General features: G+C 43.3%; 1 protein-coding gene across 2 annotated transcripts in view; it reads left to right on the top strand.

Annotated features, from left to right (window-relative positions):
• The window catches only part of TRMT61B (tRNA methyltransferase 61B), a 201,051-nt gene that overhangs the window by 118,866 nt on the left and 60,667 nt on the right, over positions 1 to 21,518 (top strand). For both annotated transcript variants that reach the window (XM_078647509.1, XM_078647508.1), the window contains exon 4: positions 6,793 to 6,884. In XM_078647509.1, coding sequence (XP_078503635.1) covers positions 6,793 to 6,884 — 92 coding nt within the window. The remainder of the gene's footprint in view (positions 1 to 6,792; positions 6,885 to 21,518) is intronic.

Below are 21,518 nucleotides of genomic sequence, written 5' to 3'. Positions count from 1 at the left end.
CACAGAAGCCCCAGAGACTTAGGCGAAATAAGAACATGTAGGTCACTATATAACCAGGCTCTTAAAGAAAGGAAAATTGTGCTAAATAAGGAGGCATTAGATTCACTCTGTGAGGCCTCACAATCCAAAAATTCTGCTGCTTTTTGGAAAGCAATTAATACACCTTTTCCCTATGAAACCCACACTGCGCGAATTGAGATTGCAATAAATGAGGATAATTGGGTGGATCATTTCTCAAATCTTTATATGGCTCAGGAGGACATTCAAGGAGGTGGCCCCCAGACTAGTTTGGATTTACAAACAGGGCCAAATTTGATTGTTACACTTGATGAGGTATTGCTTGCCTTAAAAGCAACTAAGGGAGGAAAGGCAGCTGGGCCCGATGGGATCCCGGCTGACCTTTTTTAAAGCCAACTCTGAAATCTGGGCCCCTATATTGGTACAACTTTTTAATGCAGCTTTGTCAAGGGGCTTAAAAGATTCCTGGTTCACCTCTGTCATTGTCCCCATTTACAAGAAGGGGGATAGAAACAGTTGTGCCTGTTACAGGCCTATCTCCCTTCTTGATTCCTCAATAAAAATCTTGGGTCGAATAGTGTTGGCAAGACTCCAAAGCTGGGCGGAAGAAAATGATGTTGTGAGCGACTTGCAATTTGGTTTTCAAAAAGGGATCGGTACAATTGAGCAAGGCCTAAATTTAATGTTGCTACAGCACAAGTATATAAGGATTAAGTCGGAACGCTTGTATTTTATTTTTGTGGATCTTTCATCTGCGTTCGACTGTGTGTCGCATGCCAAATTATGGGCAGTAATGAAAGGTATGGGAGTGGATAATACCATCATTTGTTTTTTGAGGGAACTGTATAGTGGAGCCACAGCGTCTGTTCGCTACGGTAGAGGGGGGGAATGCTCCAGAAAATTTAGTGTGGGTCGTGGAGTACGTCAAGGTTGTGTGCTGGCACCTTTTCTTTTCCTCCTCTACATTAACGGGCTTGAGCATCACCTGCTGCATGAGTGCGGGGATATGCCCAGGGTCGGGAGGAGGGCAATCCCTGCGCTCATGTATGCGGATGATGCCGTGCTTATGGCACGCACGCCGCAGGCTCTGCAAAAGCTAGTAGCAAGCTTTGAGAAGTTTATGCTGAATCTAGACTTGCTAGTTAATTGTAGCAAAACATTTACAATGAACTGTGGCCCCAAATCAAGTAAACCAATGAAAAGAATGTTTTTAAATAATCTTCCACTAGATAATACCCCAACCTTTTCTTATTTGGGCATTTTATTTCATGAGTCAGGTTCATGGACATGTGCAATTAAGGCCAGAACTCTTTTATTTATGAAAACGATCATGGCTTTAAAGAACTTTGTTAGAAAATTGGGCAGGAAACCAATAAAAGAACTTTTAATTATATATAAAGCAACATGCTTATCTGTGGCTATGTACGGCTCAGGTTTGTGGGGGTACGCAAATGTTGATCCTATCCAGGTTGTGGAAAATAAGTTTTTGAGGGAAGTCCTTGTTGTCCCACAGTCTGTTGCCACATTCAATTGTCACGCCGAACTGGGTTTATCTCATATATCAGATATTATTAAAATTCAACCCATCCTGCTGTGGCACAGGGTTTGGACTACAAATGAATGTACTATGAACCGGGCTCTGTTACAGGACACCCTTCGCCTGGAGCACGTGGAGAGATCACAGTGGGTGGGATATGTTAAGTGCTTCCTAACTGACTTGGGGTGCTTCTCTTATTTTTCGGATCCATCTACAATGGACAGCATCTCAAGGAGCACATTGAAAGCCCTCTGCCTGGACCATCTTGAGGACAAGAGGAGGAGAGTTGAAACTTTGAAACACTCTGTACAATCCCACCATCTTACTCTATGTGAGACTAAGACTGTACAGCCATATCTTTCCCTGCCCACTTCAAACTATGATCGTTTTCTTTTAACTCGATTTAGATTTTGTATATATTTTAGACTGGTGTCCTTTCCTAGTATGAACCTATGGACCCGCATTTTGCCCACTTGCCCATGTGATGGCTTCTCACAACAATCGGATATTCATATCCTTTTCTTTTGCAGATTTTATAGAGCCTCTCGTATTGAAATCAGTGTCCCTTTTCTAAAAGAAATGAATTTAACCAATTGCCGCCCAGCTTTTTTAGAGGCCCAGAGAATGGACACAGTTTTAACTGTAACTGTGGTTTTAAAATTTTTAAAAACTGTGTTTCATTTACGGAAACAAATGGATAGAGAAATGGTTTAAATTTTAATCTATTGATCTCCCTCACTGAACACTTATTTTTAGAGTTGCAATCATTGTAGCCTGTTGTATTTGTTTGCTACTTTTATGGTTATTTGTATTTTAACCGAATAAAGTTTTGAAACTGAAACTGAACTGCATTGGACTCGTTGATTCCAAAAAAACGGAGACCTGTCAGGGAAAGAAGAATTGGCTCAGCTCCATGGTATACCCCCGAACTTAGGGGTCTTAGAACCTCATGCAAAAGATTAGAACGTGCATGGAGGAGAGAGGGGACGAAAGAAAGGCTAGAAAATTATAAAAGAGAGATGAGGAAATATAAAAATGCGCTGAAGGATGCCAAAAGGAATTTCTTCTGCGTCAGGATCGAGAGGGCATGTAACTCACCAGGGGAATCCTTTAACATTTTTAAGGAACTTCTGAAGGCCCCCGTCCCTCCAGTTGTATATGACAATCCTAAAGAAAAGTGTGAAGAACTGGCTCTCTTTTTTCACTCTAAGATAGAGAAGATTTTGTCCTCTCTGCCTGCAATTCCTCAGACCCTGGTCTCAGATGTCAGTCCAGTTATTTGCCCGGACGAGCTATCTTCCTTTGGTCCTTTTTCTGAGGAGGAGGTCATTACAGCTTTGAAAGAGATGAAGAGTGGATCTCCTAGTGACCCTGTCCCCATGAAATACCTTAAACTAGTAGCTAACACTCTGTCTACTCCGCTTACTGACCTAGTTAATCTGTCACTCTCTCAGGACATGGTGCCACAGAGATGGAAAAGGGCAGTGGTGAAAGCACTACTGAAAAAGCCAGGACTGGATTCTTCTAATTTGGCCAACTTTAGGCCTATCTCACTTCTGCCCGGCTTTTCTAAAGTTACGGAGAAGTTGGTCAACCGGCAGCTCTCTTGTCATCTAGAGTCCCATCACTTGTTGGGAGACTCCCAGACTGGCTTTCGTCCCGGCCAGGGGACTGACACGGCTCTTCTGGCAGTGGTGGAGGAAGCAAGGAGCATTCTTGATACAGGAGGGTCAGTGGCAGTGATCCTCCTGGACTTGAGTGCTGCCTTCGACACCGTAAGTCATCAGGTGCTCCTCCAACGACTGTCAGAGGTGGGGGTGTCAGGGACGGCCCTAAAATGGCTAGAATCTTTCCTTTCCGACCGTTTCTACCAAATTTGGGAAGGAGCAGAAAAATCGACCCTCTTCCCTCTTCAATGTGGAGTCCCGCAGGGCTCATCTTTGAGCCCTACCTTATTTAATATATACATGACTCCTCTTGAAAGAGTGGTGGCCCCCTCAGGAGTAAAGATCATCAGCTACGCTGATGATACTCAGCTGGTGGTAGGCCTTACCAAGCTAGGGGAACAACCCGAGGTTTTGCATGACTGCCTCGCCAATGTCCATCGTTGGATGTCCCACTCTGCATTAAAGCTTAATGGAGAAAAAACTGAGCTGATGCTCCTAGGCAAATCTAGTCCCTCCATTGTTCCTAGTTGTTGGCCCCGGTCTTTGGGTGACCCACCAGCTCCCAAAAAGGAGATTAAGACCTTGGGAGTTTGGTTGGATGAAGATCTGTCCTTTAGGACCCACGCTAGGAAGACCGCGGGGGTCTGTTTTGGGCTGCTGCGGTCAGCCCGCAAGGTGCTGCCTTTGCTTCCTGATCCTGCAAGGAAGCTGCTGATTCGCGGCCTAATCTTGTCAAGGCTCGATTATGGGAATGCGTTGTTTCTCGGTGCTCCCGAAGCGACTTTTAAAATTCTCCAACAAACACAAAACGCAGCTGCTAGAGTGTTGATGGATGTGCCCAGAAGACACTCTGCTGCCCCGGCCTTGAAAACGCTGCACTGGCTCCCAGTCAGGGAACGGGTGAAATTTAAAGCGCTGTGTATGGCCCACAAGATTCTACATGGCAAGGGCCCCCCCATTCTTTCCACCATGGTACGCCCCTATAAGCCCACACGGCCCTTGCGCTCGGATCAAGGACATCTTCTGCAGTCATTTAGAGTTAGGAAGGCTCGCTCTGGAGGCAGACGTTTCCCAGTGCAAGTGGCGTCTTCGTGGAATTCCCTGCCCCTTAAGATTCGTTCGGAGTCTAAGATCCTTCCTTTCAGGAAACTTCTCAAGACTCATTTGTTCCCCGTGTAGCCTTGAGCAGCTGTCTTTCTCTTCTTCTGTTTCGCGCCGGGATGCTCCTGGGTAACTGAGCGCGCTATAAATTTTGTATAAATAAATAATAAATAAATATCTCAAAAACTACTGAACAGATTAACATCAAACCACTCTGTGACACAAGTCTGAGTTCTAAGTGCATTCAGCCGGTTTTGATGTAGCTGTAAACAAACATTTCTATGGTAGGGAGTGTAAATGAAAAAATACACCTTGTTCTGCCACCTATATTTCACCCGTTCTCTCCCTGGATGGATCTGCATAAATGTTGACATTTTGTCACAAAAACCCGCAAGTGACATATTTCGTGCAGATTCTCCAAACTGCACCAAATATAGAAGCAAACAAAAAAAACCGTTTTCAATGCAAACTGAAACTACAACTATACAGTATGTAAGTAATATATATGTTTCAGAGCTTGGAAAATCAGTTCTCATTCTCATGCATGCCATTATTATACAGTGGATGTGATCGGTGTGAATGTCTCATACACATCTCAGCATAGGCGTTTTATAGCTTGGTATAAAACGTATGTATTTTAACCGATTCTGTATACATTGTTAGTAATATGCATCGCCATATACAATGCTTGCATATCTATGTGCTGCATTTGTATGTTAGTATATATAGAAAGTAATATAAGGGATAAAGTACCACCTGCCGCACATTATAAGGATATTGCAAGTTACTTAGGAGTTCAATAACCATATAGAGGAACAAAGCCGAAGATCGAGTTTCGTTATAAGGTTATGGAACTCTGAGGTGACTTGCAACAGCCTTATGTACACCAGGAAGTACTTTATTTCATATAATACATGGTCACACCATTACCTTTCCCACAAACCATGAAAAACTTTGGGCTTAGCTCTTTCATATGAAAGAACCAGCATGTTTGCAAACAGAATACAAATAAAACTTTTAGTGCAAAATTAAAACATCAAAACCGGTTAGTTATTTGTTTGCAAACCGATATTAGAGAAAGAATGTAACTAAGCGCAATCACTATTGCCCTACGGATCAGTTGGGCTGATGTCTCTCCCTATCTCGCAATATGCAAGCCAGTAATGTGGCGGCAGGCCACACGTTTATAAGTCTCACAACTGCAGAACGTTCCTTGTGTACTTCTTTCACCCCCTTCTCCCCTGCTTTTTTCGATCACCTTTTTTTTTCTTCTTTTTCTTATTCTCACTAAACCACGTCAGGTGGGGTTAGCTAAGCATATGTTTCGAAGTGACGGTTAACAGTGTTGTACAAACTACGACTACAATTGGCTAACCTTGTACCTTAACCCCTTCCATGCTGATGATGGCCCCCGTCCATCATGCATCACGGTGGGCATGTGCTGATGACGGCTGGGGGCCGTCATGATCCCGCCCACTAATTAAAACGGCCGCACAGGCGCAGAATTGCGGCCACGCCCAAGGGGTTAAATGCTAATGTCTTGACTATAAAAGTAATAATAAAAAACTTGAAATCAAAAAAGAAAAAAAAGAAAAATGTGTACAAACATGCAGAAAGATTCTAGCTTTTCTTCAACTATCTAACGAGTGTAAAAATAAACATGTTCTCTCTGCTTTTCATTGTAAGCTAAAAAAACAGAGCAGAAGACCGCAAAACAACGTTCTGTTTTTCATTGCTTTAAACAGCTGCTTCAATTGTGCTCCGTGACCTGACTTGCCTTTCACCTTGGCTGCTGGCTCTGCAATAGGCATGGTGACATCAGATCTCAACAGTAATAACTTATAATAGTCGAGTACTGATGTCTTTTCTTTATAATTGGTGATTGAGTGTGTCACTAGTTGCCGATTACAAAGAAATTAGAGCCTGCCATTTATACAGGGATTACAGAATCCCATCTGTTTATATAAACATCTTTTTATATAGTATATGCCCATGATAGTATGTTAAGGCGCTCTACATTCCTTTTTCCTAAAAACCTGTAGGTGAAGGCAATGCTAGGACATATGCCTTGTTTGTACATAAGTGTGCCGGTATACCAGGTCATTTTGAATGCACCTCAAATGTAATGTAGGACTACAAAATAGCCTTCGAAGGATAAGAGCACTTGAAAGAATTCGTACTTGCTCTTTAAACGATATCCCACAGTCTGGTTTCAGTTGTGGGAAGGGTTAGATCGCTTAACAGTGCCAACCTCTGGGATGGGGTTTTATTATAGTAGTTGTCTGTGTTTAACTAAGGTACTAGGGATCTTGTTCCTTTGTGTGGGAGGATAGAAGAATCATAAAGTAGTAGACACATATTAGATACTATGTATGGAAACATCTGTTTTATTCAGAAAGTCTCCTGTAAAGCAAGCCATGCTTTTTTAGGATTCTCAGTGCCTAACCAATGTGTCCGCTTTCACTGCAGGTGTCTCTGGATATGCTCCATCCTCAAAGTGCCCTTCCTCTGGTCTTCCCAAACCTTAAACCTGGTGGTGTTTGTGCTGCCTATGTAGCAAAGTAAGTATTCGAACATACTGCTTGTATTGATTTACAAATTATTCTTTAATGAAGTCACCAAGTCGGGGTGTACCCGTCAAGTGGCAGCAAGATCCATAGCAGGTGGACTGGAAATATTTCAGTTCAGAATTTGAGAGTTCCGTTTGTATAGCAGTTTCTAATACATTGCCCAAAATACTTCCTAAGTACATCCTGATAACAATAATTAAGCACTGTGTGCAGAATGGTGAGATATACCTCAGAGCCATTCTTCAGCAGTGCAATGGCACACCTACTTCCTGCCCAGTGCACTGAATGACGTTCAATGGTCAGATCATCTTTAAAAGATTGAATGTGCTTGTTAGCAGGACCAGCCTCGTAAACTAGGATTTTACTGCATTATTGGTTTCTCAATTCCTTCTCCATATTATGTCCTCATGAAAGTGGCAAGCTGTTTGCTTTGTTGTATGAATATTTGGAGAAACCATGAAGCTGTGTTTTTTTCTTAAGTGCCTTTCGCAGTGTCCTGGCATCAAGAGGAGATTAAACTACTCAGTCCTCTAACTCAACCCTTTGTCTGGCACCATAACAAAAAAAGTACATTAAAATTACTCCTTTTTATCTCAATCTTTGCTTTGTTGTAGGAAAGTGCGGCTTTTTGACATGTTCACCCCACTTTTTGCCTGGTAAATGATGTGAATTCAACTGAAAGTCCACTGGGTTCCTGTCAACCAGGTCCCCGTTGCCAGAGTTCTTTCCCAAAACTGTACAAATATTCCCCCAATTGTCAAAACCTTTAGCACCCTCTGTAAGTCCCTAGTAAATGGTACCCCTGGTACCTAGGGCCTGAGGTACTACAGAGTGTTCCTAAGGGCAGCACCAAGCACATGCAAGGCTGCCATTGCAAGCTCCGTGTCTTTGTATAGACGAAAGTGAAAAAACATGTTGCACGTCCCTAACACTGCATGTAATATTAGTAAGTCACCCCTACAGCAGGCCTGACAGCCCTAAAGAAGGGTGCTGAATATTACATGTGAGCTGTGCATGAGCAGATATTTCCCTGTGCTGGTCAGGCCTATTACTGCCAGTACAAGTTAACAGGGAAGCCATTTTAAAACATGTGCTGGACACTAGTGAAAACGAGTTTCCACCATCTACATAATGGCTTCACTGAAAATAGGGAAGTTTGGTATCAAACATCTTGCAATGGGAAACCCACACTGATTCCAGGTATGAATTTACCAATACATGCACCCAGAGGGCACTTTAGAGGTGCGCCCTGTAAACCAACCAGCCTCTGGTGTACTTGCGGACTAGTTTCTGCCAACCTGCCACCAGAGACTCTGTTCTGACCTCCTAATTTGAAATCCTTTTTGTTGGAACTGGCACTTTTTTTTCTTGGCTGAGGCAATACCCCAGCCAAGCAAAACCTACCACTCTCATCCGGGGTGGGTTATTACCACACTGTATAACCTGTGCTCACCCTCTGGTATCTTGGCACTGAGCAGGCAGGCTTACCACTAAGGCAATGTGTAAAGCATCGTTTCTGCACTCACTCGTGATCAATACCTTGAGCATCAGAAAAAAGACTTCACATATGATGTATATAAATTATTTTTGTAGACCACACATAATAATCAACCCAACTTGGACATCATGCATTTCTGGGCATAAATCACATTTGGAATTATTACTAGAAGTACTAAACACCCATGTTCGAATGATATCGGCAATATGCGCACTTGGGAAATCTTCTATTCTACACCCCCTCAGCACCCTCATGCGGTGCAACGCGTTATCCAACCCAGGCCTCCGTTACAATTCTAATTCAATGCCACACAATTAGAGGGTTCACCCTGGGTCACAACGATATCTGAAATATGTACATAGACAGAATTGAACCACTTTTAAGCAGCACCGCGGGCCAAGGCCATGCAGGGAAAAGCAAACGTCAAAAGTAATGCTCTTCTGGAAGGAAATCAACGTTTAAGGCAACACTGTGGCTAATGTCATGAATCACAGGCGTATCCAGTCCAGTGTAATTCTTGAAGAAATCCTTTGTTCCAAGTTCATGCACATTGAATGAGCAACCAGCAAACGCGGGACACACATCTAGACACTTAGCAAGGTACCAGACTGTTGTAATCTGCCCACACCTTATGTATATTTACAGTGGTACATTCCTGCTCCCCCCCCTGCCCCTTCCTGATGGTATGCTCCACTGAAGTCTGCTTTAGAATGTTGACTGCCAACTGGCAGTCTTGGAGAGTGGGTGACGGAATAAAGACAAGTTCTTACTTTCTTCTGCATCGAGGGTTTTTCTTTGCAACACAGACATTTCCCATTTGTCACAAGGTTGCTACTATATCGTGATGATCATTCCTGGCGTATTAGCCTAATCTAATATAGAGCCCTGACGAAGTTCCATGAATGTATCTTGGTGCACCTCCATACTTTCATTAAGTTTGGAATCTGTTTTACAATGGCACTAAAGGGCGACAATGATGATTTGTGCACAGGTCTTAACAATTAATTTTGGAAACTAAATGAGGTGCAACCTGGCTATTCCACTGCCTTCTTGGTTTTCTATCGCTCGTGAATCACAGGTGTTCTCCCTCTCCCCCCCCCCCCCTTCCTCCTCCCTCACCTCTTTCACTCTCTACCTCTCAGAGGCTCGCAACCTGGGAATCGGACACAGCACTCAGTGAGCATGCAGTAGGCATGTTGCACGAGAGATGCAGCACAATTGACGAAGCAGGCCACGTTGGATCCTGCAACCGGTGAATCCACTCAGCACCAAGACGCTTATGCGTGCCAAGATATCCACGATGCATGGGCCACATGCCTTAGATGCGGGCAAGACTTCGGGGCTCCTCACAAGGCAATCCGGACTCAAGGTTCAATTCTTATTTTCATGTTCATGCACTGCTCTCCAGGTGTCACAAGTAGATTGTGTGGGTCCATTGTACGAAATCTTCGATGTCCCTAAGACCTACGAACGAACAGGGGGCAAGTCAACAAGCCCTTGGAGTGTACACTTCAGTGTGCCACACAGCAGCAGGTACTCGACCCAGCCCAGCCACTATTCAGGAAGGGCACGCGGTCCCTTCCAATGGCAGTAATACTCTTTGTGCACAACAGAATCTTCTGGCACTGTGCACCACACAGTCCCATGTCTCCACCAGCGTATGTCTGCCCTGCTGATGTATGGCACCAGTAGTTCTACTGTTGTGGGTCTTGAAGTTGGGGTGGTTCAAAGGGTCTCCCTTTGAACCACAGATGTCTCCCCTAAATTTCAGTCCTGTCTGCCATGAGGCCGTAGAATGCAGATCTTAATGTTTAGTGAGGCCATGATCCGGTTCCAAAGTCCAAGTGTCAAAACCTCTTTCTCCAATCTATCCAGCCAGGCCTGCAAGTAGCAGATGTCTGTCGTTTCAGTTTCATGGCCAGTGTTTTAAAGCTATTGCTGGGGAATGCACAAATGTGCTCCCCCAACCCCTGGTGTGTACTGGAGCCAAGCACAAAGTTACACAAAGATTTTTAAAGCATGGAAATGCCCACTTTCTAGTAGTTTAATACAAAAAGGGGTCGGGCCCATTGGACAGGACCCAGGTAGGGCCTATTTATAAGTGCAACAAGGGAAAACCCGGTGTCCTTATTAATTATAATTTATTTGAAACAACCACACTATATTGTTTTAGTGATTGGGTTATTTATTCACCCTATTTTTATCAACTTTTTTGTGTGAAAGGACCTTATATCCTTTTCTTGGAACATATAAACAGTAACATATACATATTCATATATACAACCATTTACATAACATTTATCACAATGTACGATGCCAATACTGATTGACAAACCCCAATTTGACGTAATTTCACATCAACATAAATACAGCACAATAACCAATATGCCATATGTACTCAACAATGACACTATAAAGTATCATTCAACATTCTAATAATTCAGTCCAAATTATTTTCCTGAATCAATTAAGTGTCCTTTTTATATCCACTTTTGCCAACTTAATAGCAATTGCCGACGCGTTTCGAGCCACACGGAATCTCAATGGGCTCTCATCAGGGCTTCTTACTCACAATACATTGGTAAAATATACAATACAAATGAAACAAACTGTCACTCACAAGTCTAGACCCTTCTTTTTTATCTTGTCCCTTTATTTATATAACCGGTCGTACCTGCCAATGTCCTGTACATTTTTTTCAATGGCCAAGCGTCTCTCTCACTTTGGAAAAGGGACCCATATTCTTGATCCTATGTGAACAATAAAGTTCATTTTGAAAAAGCTAAGGAAAATACTTTGTTTGTACCCTATAACTCTGTTTTTCAAAGAAACCCACGTACCTTTCTTAAATCCTTATGGTGAAGATTCAGTATATCTGGCAAATATGCTTATTTTTAGATGTAAGTCCAATATGTCTCTGTTGAAGGAATCCACACACTTTTGTCAAGTTCTAACCCGCAGATTATTCGCTATATAAATGTGCGTGGAGTTAGTTTGGAAAACAACATACCTCTGTGACCGGCGGAACGTTTTCAAAGGATTATTCGTGGACCTCTGCTCCTTGCCTGGTTATTCGTATTGTAATTAAACAAATCACACAGCAGATCTTGTTACAACCGCACTTGAATCTCCGTACTCATTTAATTATTAACCAATGGTACACCTAGTCCTCACCTGCTCTCCTTTTATAAACGAATTGCCATGTCTCTTCGCACTTCCCCGTGAATTCAAAAACGGAAGTCTCTATCTGCCGTGATCTTCTGGTAATATTCTGACCATACTCGGGCTTCTGGGTAATGAAGTTATTTTCATGTTTTTGCCCGTGTCATTTGACGTAACAAGACTTTTACCGATCGTAGCTCTTGACGTATTACATGTCTAGGAACGTGACTCCCGCAACTTGTGAATGTGAGAGTCTCACTCTGCCTATGACCCGTGAGCCTCTGGCACTCCGATTTCATATTTTAACTGAATCGATGAATTGCGCTTTACATCTGGGTTCTACCCATTACACTGCGCATATTCCCTGGTATTATGGGAGTTGCAGTTACTCTGAAAAACAGTGAAATAAAATGAATACAGTTCTGTGAAATTATCCTCCTGGTCATCTAATTTCATACTGAACACCTCAGGACATGGTCAGTTATTTCAAACAGTATTACTTTGTTTAACACATAATAGGGTTGCATGCAAAACCTCTGAGGCTTTTAAAATGTACAATTCAAGCATTATATTCTTGACACTTCTGACATTTCATTCAATCCTGAATGTACACTGTTGAATCTCATGATCAGGTATGCCTCTCTTGCCAACAATAAAGACTCCACATCTGTCCTTTTTTAGATGAATTCAGTGCTCTCAACACAGTCCATTTAAAATCACGTTCCGAATGCATAGCCTTCATAAAGTGATCCACCATAGGGGCAGTGATCACCTTCTTTTTAATTCTGGATCTGTTTTGTGTTATCCTCTGGTTAATTTGTTGATTTGTCTTGCCTACGTATAGCTTAGCACATGGGCATACTATAGCATACACAACGTTTTTGGACTTACAATTAGTGAACTTTCATGTGTTTCCATTTCACGTCTCTATGTACAAATTCAGTTCCCTCTATCGTAGATTCACAAGCAACACAGTTTCCGCACTAACTCCACGCACATTTATATAGCGAATAATCTGCGAGTTAGAACAGAAGTGTGTTGATTCCTTCAACAGAGACATATTGGACTTGCATCTAAAAATAAGCATATTTGGCCGATATGGTGAAGATTCACTATAAGGATTTAAGAAAGGTACGTGGGTTTCTTTGAAAAACAGAGTTATAGGGTACAAACAAAGTATTTTCCTTAGCTTTTTCAAAATGAACTTTATTGTTCACATAGGATCAAGAATATGGGTCCCTTTTCCAAAGTGAGAGAGACGCTTGGCCATTGAAAAAAATGTACAGGACATTGGCAGGTACGACCGGTTCTATAAATAAAGGGACAAGATAAAAAAAGAAGGGTCTAGACTTATGAGTGACAGTTTCTTTCATTTGTATTGTAGATTTTACTAATGTATTGTGAGTAAGAAGCCCTGATGAGAGCCCATTGAGATTCCATGTGGCTCGAAACGCGTCGGCAATTGCTATTAAGTTGGCAAAAGTGGATATAAAAAGGAAACTTAATTGATTCAGGAAAATAATTTGGACTGAATTATTAGAATGTTGAATGATACTTTATAGTGTCCTTGTTGAGTACATATGGTACATTGGTTATTGTGATATATTTATGTAGATGTGAAATTACATCAAATTGGTGTTTGTCAATAAGTATTGGTGTTGTACATCGTGATAAATGTTATGTAAATGGTTATATATGTGAATATGTATATGTTACTGTTTATATGTTCCAAGAAAAGGATAGAAGGTCCTTTCATACAAAAAAAGAGTTGATAAAAAATAGGGTGAATAAATAACCCAATCACTAAAAGAAAATAGTGTGGATGTTTCAAATAAATTATAATTAATTAGGACACCAGGTTTTCCCTTGTTGCACTTTCTAGTAGTGGCATGGCATTTATGCGAGAATTATAACAAAGCCCCCTTTACCACTGGAAAGAGGTTGTCACTGCGAAACAATGATGGGAAACATCATGATTCTGCTCGACTGCAAACAACTATTGCAGCCAGATGTAATTTCAACCATTCCCCCATGTTAACTTATGGTTAGAGCAAACCTCCTACGTAGTGAATACACACATGTGTATTCCTCACTACATGGGCAGGGAACACTTCTGTGTACCTGCCCTTCCTTTCACCTACCACTCACTTCACCCCTTAAGACTTAACCTCAGGTTGCTCTGGTGGTAGTGAAAGGTCCTCTCAGGTTGGCTGGCTAATGACAAACAGGTCAGTCTGAGTAGACGCGCAATTGAGAAACACACAGACCTTCAATGGCAGGTTGGACACATGTTTAGAAATGCCATCAGTGCAAAGTGCACACCAGCCTGCAATGGCAGACTGGACACGTATTTAGAGACCCTATCGGTGCAAGCCCTGACTAATGTTTAGAAACCTCAGGTTAACACTACTTCCTAATGTGTGTAAGAAGGGCATGCACATTTCCCGCTGCATTTATAGTGCCGCTGGTGGTGTGCTGCTGGTGCTGCTTTGGACCTTGCCCACAACTCACCTTAACTCCTGGAGATTGGTCTTGTAAGTCGCTGTTCTATACATGTGTGCAGAACTTGTTCTTCCTTCAATAGGATAACTTTGAAGAACTAAAAAAATTGCACTGTCTACTTTTTGAACTAGAAAGTATTTATATTTAAAAACATACCTACCTGAGCAATTTTCCTCCGATGCCCAAACATTTATAAAGATGCTTTCTATTTTTATAAATTGATGTGGATCTCCATCTTGAGTTGTGTGTCGTTTATTAATCATTGTGTGCATTTGCAAATTTCTTGCACTCCTCTGTATTAAGCCTAAGGCTGCTCGACCACACTACACCCTAACGGAGCACTTTGGGATTGATCTAGCAAGCCTCTGTCCACGCATAAGAGAACCCCTGGACTCTTTACAAGGTATATCAGATTTTTTGATCTTGTCGTTTAGCTCCTACTAACCTGTAGGATTTGCGTGTTTGTTGGACAACATAAACTAGGGGCTTGGTGCCTAGACTGATTCAAGAACCCACCCCACAGGATATGTTGGTCTGTAGACCAGCTAGATCACAGTGCCACCGTAAGCCCCCCTTCAACCTTATCAGGGAGCAAATGGTTTCTGGCAACCACTGAGCATAACAACACTGACCCCTTGGGGATTGTGGAAACAGATCAGAACCTTTAGCTCAGTTACTCATGCTAAATCGTGCCCTGAGAAATGTACAGAATACCAGTGGGACATTTTCAATATATTTATTGAACCAACGTTCTTCTCCTACAGAAGATGTGCTGTGATTATCAGTGGACTGAAGCAGATGAATGTAATTATAAGCACCATGAGCCAACTCCATTACCTGGTAAGAGAGAATGAAGGAGCCCGTCTGGGTCACGAACTGGACACCCAGTCCCTGAGATGTCAGACCGCTTGATGATGAAATCTCAGCATGGAGGAGCCCTCTGTTTCAGCTGAAGTGCCTCCTCTGCTAATATACTAGAATGCTTATTATTTATAATAGGAATCAGCTTTGCGCTGTACATTGTAGATTAGCAATGTTTTGGATATGTAGATTGCTCTGTCGCCCTGTGGATGAAGAAAGAATGGCATTGTATATAATGCGTAAAGAGGCCTTGTACAGAATGTTCAAGGCATCGTGATAAGGTTGTGCAAAGCTAGATGTTTAAACAAAGTAGTTTCAGTTAAACTAATCCAACATTGTCGTTCATGCAAATACGTGCAAAAGTACACTGCAGAAATGTTATTGTGAAAAGATTCGACAATATAAGAAATGAGCTACTTCGCACCATGGGCCTAACCCGAGAACATAACAATATATCGCATGAAGAGCCAGCTTCCTACATTTTGTCTTTTCCAATCCTGATCTGTGCAAGATTGAGACCGGGAGCCAACTTTGGTAATTTAAAAAGAATACAAGACGGAGATACAATAATATTAATTTTGGCCTAAAATTATAACATAACCCCTATAGATGGAGGTGGGAGCAAATGGAAAGAGAGGGGCATTTATGATGGTACATGGATTTGGAAACACTTAATTCAGTCCATAGAGAGATGGGGCCCCAGTCCAGCGAATTTAAGTCGTTGTGGCCAGTTGCAAACATGGATGCAGGTAAAATGAGAGAAACTGTGGGGCAACACAACACAGTTTGGTGGCACCATGCCTGTGTCTCCATGGCCTATCTGCAAAGTGCATGATAGTGTAAGGAGGCATACTGGAGAATATTATTTGGTTAAAAGAAACCATTGCAGACCGCATTTTTTGTTGGTGTAGGAAATAATGGTGGAACCCCTGTATACCTTTCACCTTGTAGACTGTTCTGGTGGTAGATTGTAATAAGAAAAAAATACTAACATTGGCAATGCCAAGCGTTCCGGCTTTAAAGGATCACTCTATGGTAATGTAAGCTTAGGGGAAATCGCAGCGGAATAGATCTGTATTTTCATGAAAGCAAAGAACTGTTGAATAATATTGGTGTAGGTTAAAACGTCAGGTGACAGTGGCACTGTCAAGCTAGACCAAAAAATCCATTAGGATAATGACTGCCCTTATCTTTACTTTATAATCATTCTAGTGTGCTGTGTGTACCCTTGAAACTTCATGCTCAGGCAGGTGGGTAAACTAGCAAAGTGATCACAACTGCGTGAGGGCAAGCACACAACTTCTGCCTATTCCGAACATGTGCTCCTATCTCCCAGCATGTGATGGATCCAAAGACCTTCTCTGTTGATGCTCACATAATTGTCTGGTGACAGCTGTGTTGTCAAGCCAGACCATCACCATTTTGCACAGTCACAACATCTTATTTTGCTTGTGATTTTTAAAACTGCTTATTCAGGATATTAAATAGACCAGGTATCTGTTTGGAAGCAAAGAACTGTAGAATAGTATTGGTGTAGGTTAAAAGTTAGCAGAGGTCACAAGAAAAACCAACACAGTGATAGCAAACCCAACTCAAGACCCAACTACCAAGCCAAATATGCATTTATTTGGGGGGTGGGATCACACCCCCTTGATGCTGCTCCTCTGGGTAGTCTCTTTAATATACCTTCATACAAGGGGAGGGACTTCCCGTGGACTGGCCATTAGCCTAAGATCTCTTTCCTCAAGTGCACAGCATCAGCATACATGGGGGTGGGGTAGGGGTAGGAGCCGCTGACCTTTAAACTGTACAGTTAGTGAGCATTGATGACTGGATCCACAACAAGAGAAGCGACCCTGCACATTTTCTTGAACCAGACCTCTTTGCCTGGGGAGCACCTCACACATGCTTATACAGAACTAAAAGCCCTAGCTGCCTACCAGAAGTTACTAGTATACAACTCTGACATGCAACTCTGAAATAAACAGGCTGGCATGGGAGGCTATCGCAGTTAATCCATTTATGGTCAGGAGGGCATATTCCAGAAGTGCAGAGGCTGGAGTGGTTTGACAAATGGGATGCTACTGGAATTTCCATTCTTGGAGATATGTGGTATAGAACGCACATGTGCTCCCTTGAAGAACTCCAGATCAAATACCCATACATAACTCCCAATACTTTTTGCTTCCTCCAGCTGCATCATTCATTAGATAAATACTTGCCGGCAGTGGCCAGCCTACCACAGTTCAGTCCTCTTGAAGCCAAGCTAATGCTCGGAACTTTGGGCCGGGTGCCATATTGATAATATATCGCTTACTGGTGGTGAATGGCCATGATTCCACTCTGCACCTACGTGAGCAGTGGGAGGCTGACTATGGCCCCCTTGATGACACTGAGTGGATGAAGGCTAAAATGGTGCCCTGATGCTTAGTTTAGCCTCTTGACTCTGCCTAATCCAGCTCAAATATCTTCACTGAACCTACTAAACCCCCAAGAGATTATGGGGGATAGGGTTGAGGGACTGTACGCCCACTGGCTCTCTTCTACACATCATATGGAAATGTCCTCACCTCTAACTATTCTGGAGGTACATGCAACGCACATTGTCAGCTGCGAGTGGCTGTTCTGTAATCCTCACCCTAAATTGATTTGTAAGGAATACAGGACTAGATGGGTAGCCTGGTAGTAGCTGAACATTGATAAAGCTGGGATGCTTAAGCACTAAAAAAGATATTGCACAGAGGTGAATGGAGAAAACACCCCCTTCCTCCTGTGAGGAGGACGAACCACTGTGCCATGATGGAGAAACACTTGTGAATCCAGAGAGGTCCTGGGAATGCTTTCACGCTGACTTTGCCTGATTCCTTGACTGGTATCAGTATTGTCTGCAGTGTACACGGAGTTAGACTTCGGCATGACACCGACACACATGAATTCACTGAGCTCCAGTGTGAATGCCAAGTTGTAGTTGCACCCATGAGATTGTTTTACTATGGCACACTAATTTAAATCCTCATTTTATCGTGTTCATTTGATGAATTCTCAATATAGATTTTACCTCACAAGACTTTGCCTTTCCCTGGTCCACTTTTTGGTGGCTGTTCCACAGTAATGTATTTGTTCGAATAATTTATGTCCCTCTCTATCGAAAATGGGAGTCTCTAATTGACTGGTTGTTACTCTATCCAAGTAGGGACCCTTCTTCCTAGTCAGGATAAGGAGGATACACCACTGCAATAACCCCTGCTCACCCCTTTGGTAGCTTGGCACAAGCAGTCAGGCTTATCTTAGAGGCAGTGTGTAAAGCATTTACCCATAACCTGCAATAATACAGTGCAAACACTACAAACGGACACCACATCAGTTTAAGAAAAATAGCCAATATTTTATCTGTGCAAAAGACCAAAAAACACAAAAAACCACCAGACAGTTCTCAGAAATGTGAATAATTAAAAATAGACTTAAAATACAGTTCCTTGAAGTCGATAGCTCCGTCCGGGGTATCACAGCGTCATGAACAACAAATCCAAACAGTTCTGGATGACCGCGACGTCCCGGGTTAGCTACAGTGTCGGAGAGACCTGCAAAACATTACCTTTAGAAATGTAGGGCGTTGGCGACCTCTCGTTGAGCTCCAAAGAGGCTGCGTTGGCAGGTGTTTGTTCCAGTGTTGGTGCAGGACTCGTCCGGTCCTTGAAGTCGCATGTGTTGCAGGTCAAACTCCTCGCGATTGAAGTTGGGAGCACCGACGTCTGCAGGTGTCGGGGCTGCCGTGCGAAGTGCAGCGGTGCTGCGTCCTCCGGTCACGGTGCAGGAAGCGGTTCGGTGATGCTCATCCTGTGGCTTCATTGGGACCACAGCTGCAGTGCAAAGTGATGCAGTGTTGGCAGGTCGCTGTGCAAGCAGCGTCGTTGCGGGAGCGCTGTCGTTGGCTGGCGAACCGGAGTGGGTGGCGTCAGTAGGCCAAGGCTGCAGTGCGGGACCAGGGCGGTGCATCGCAAAACTTAAGAGTGGTGCCCTCGACCCACTGTTCAAGCAGCGGCATCGATGTCGGCGTGGAGCCGCGGCGGGGGATACCCGTGGCTTGAAGCGAGGGGGTGCGAAATGCGGTGCCCACAGGCCACAGTGCAAGCAGCGGATCAGTGGAGGAGTCGTTGGTGAGACCAGGGTTGCAGTGCGAAGTGTGTCGGTGCCCTCTGTGGTACCTTCAGGACACGTATACAGCAGCAGCATCAGTGACCGCGTCAGGTTGCTTTTTCTTCTGTTGCAGCACAAAACATAGTTCCCAGTGCTGGTAGCAGATGAACTTTAAGTCTTTGCTGTTCCTGAGACTTCTTCAAGCCCTTCCTTGCAGAGACTCAAACAAAGAAGTTGCAGAAAGTTCAGTCCAGTCCTTTCTCTGCCCAAGACAGAAGCGGCCACTGCAGGCCAACTCAGCAAAGCATACAGCAAAGTGGTAGTTCCTCCTCACAGCTTCTCCAGCTCTTCTTCTTGGCATGTCTCGGAGTCCAAAAGAGTTTTGAAGACCTGGGGTCTGGGCCCCAATATTTACGCCACATTTCTCTTTGTTCTCTTGTGGCTGAGAATGTCGTTGCTTAGTCCAAACCAGTTCTGTCCTCTCTGGTCCAGCTTCCTGGTAGGAGGTGGATACGGCATTGTGTAAGGTAGACCAGGCCTATTCAGGTGCTAGGAAATCTAAATGTAGCCCACGTCTATTTACCCTAGACCTGACTCATTCAGGAAAGGCAGAAAACACCTCAGCCACCCCAGTGGCTGTCTACAGTGAATGCACATGCCCAGCCCCTGTTACTCCCAAGCCGGGCAAGCAATCCACAACCCAGCAGAGGCACACAGGATGGCTAAGCAAGAAAATGCCTTCTTTCTAAAAGTGGCATTTTCAAACACATCATTTAAAAACCATCTTTACTAAAATATGTGTGATTAAATTCTGAGTCCAGGCATACTAAACTCCATCCTCCTATCCTTTCCTAATGGGAAGTTATAATTGTAAGATATGACAAAGTATCTCCCATTCTATCCTTTGCGACAGATAGATTTCAATAGTGAAAAACAAAATACACTGTATTTCACTATTAGGACGTGTTACGCACACCAGTACATGTTCTACCTTTTACTTGCACTGCACCCTGCCCATGAAGGAGCGGGGGGGGGGGGGTAACTTGGGCCTACATGAGGGGTGCCTTGCATGTATGAAAAGGGAAGGTTTGGGGCATGGCAAGTGCGTGTACTTGCCAGGTCGACATGGCAGTCACCACTGCATGCTGACTTTGCAGTGGTAGGTCTAAGAACCCTTTGAAGGGCTGCCTGTTTGGGTGGCACAACCAGGGCTGCAGGCCCACTTGCAGCATTTGATTTACAGACCCTGGGCACACCCGTTGCAATATACTAGGGACTTAGCAGTTAATCAAATAAGCCAAACATGAAAACCCCAATCCATAAACATGATTTACCTATAAATAAATAAATAAATAGAATCACTTGCACTCTAACACTGATCAGCAGTGAGAGTGCGCAGAGACACTAAACCAGCAAAAACAGAGTCAAAATCAGGAGGTCAGAAAACAAAAAGACAGGGGGAACACGCCAAAAGATGCCAGGTCTAAAACTGCCCATGTGACAACTTTACAGCACAGAGCACTTTGCACTTTAACAGATTTATACAATGGACAAAAAAAGTATAGAGTTAAACACCTATTTCCAGTTTTAAAGCCTTTACGAACCTGTTCTTTTAGTGAAGGATATAGGTTTTTACTTTCTTTGGATTGAATGGCCATTTGCTATGCAGTTTTCAATTTTATTAAACGATCAGTTAGAAAGACGTATGGTTATTAGGGTAAGTGTCGTACCATAACTGGCTTGATTGACTTAAAATGAAAGTGGGGGTTATTAATTTAAAACTTTTGGGAAGATTCTCTGTTTTAATGTGTTTTGAGATGAATTGCTGTTTTTTGTGCTTTTATGAAATGAAATGAAATTAAATGAAATTGTGTTTTGTAAAGCGCGTTACTACCCGGAAGCCTCGTAGCGCTATGGAGCGGTAGGTTTTTATTTAGAGAGTGCTGTCTAACTAATGGAAAATAAGTGTTTTCAGGCTTTTCCTAAACTTTAGCAGGTCGGGTTCACTGCGCAGTGTGGGTGGCAGGGAGTTCCAGGTTAAAGCCGCATTCAATGAAAAGGCGCGTCTGCCCCATCTGGCCCGTTTGATTTTCTTAGTTGTGGCCAAAAAAGCTGTGCTGGAGCGGAGCGATCTCGGCGGATGATAGGGGGTGGCGAGGGAACAGATCATTGCAGGGGCTTTCTTCCACATGGCCTTGTGCATAATGCACATCGCCTTGAATTTTACTCTGGCTTGGATGGGCAGCCAGTGTAATTTTCTCAAGGCGGTGGCTCCTGAATGTCTTCGGGGGAGTCCAAGAAGAAGGCGGGCTGCCGCATTTTTGAGTTATTTGGAGTCTTTTTATTGTGCTGGAGGGTGCACCCAGGTAGAGAGCATTCCCATAATCAAGACGAGACAGAATAATGGCCTGGACCATTATTCTTCGGGCTTGAAACGGGAGGAGGGGCAAGACCTTACTTAGCAT

This window comes from Lissotriton helveticus, chromosome 6 (genome assembly GCF_964261635.1).
Source record: "Lissotriton helveticus chromosome 6, aLisHel1.1, whole genome shotgun sequence".
Lineage (NCBI taxonomy): Eukaryota > Metazoa > Chordata > Amphibia > Caudata > Salamandridae > Lissotriton > Lissotriton helveticus.
Note: the sequence above shows the minus strand (reverse complement) of the source record. Positions and strands in the feature narration are given on the sequence as shown.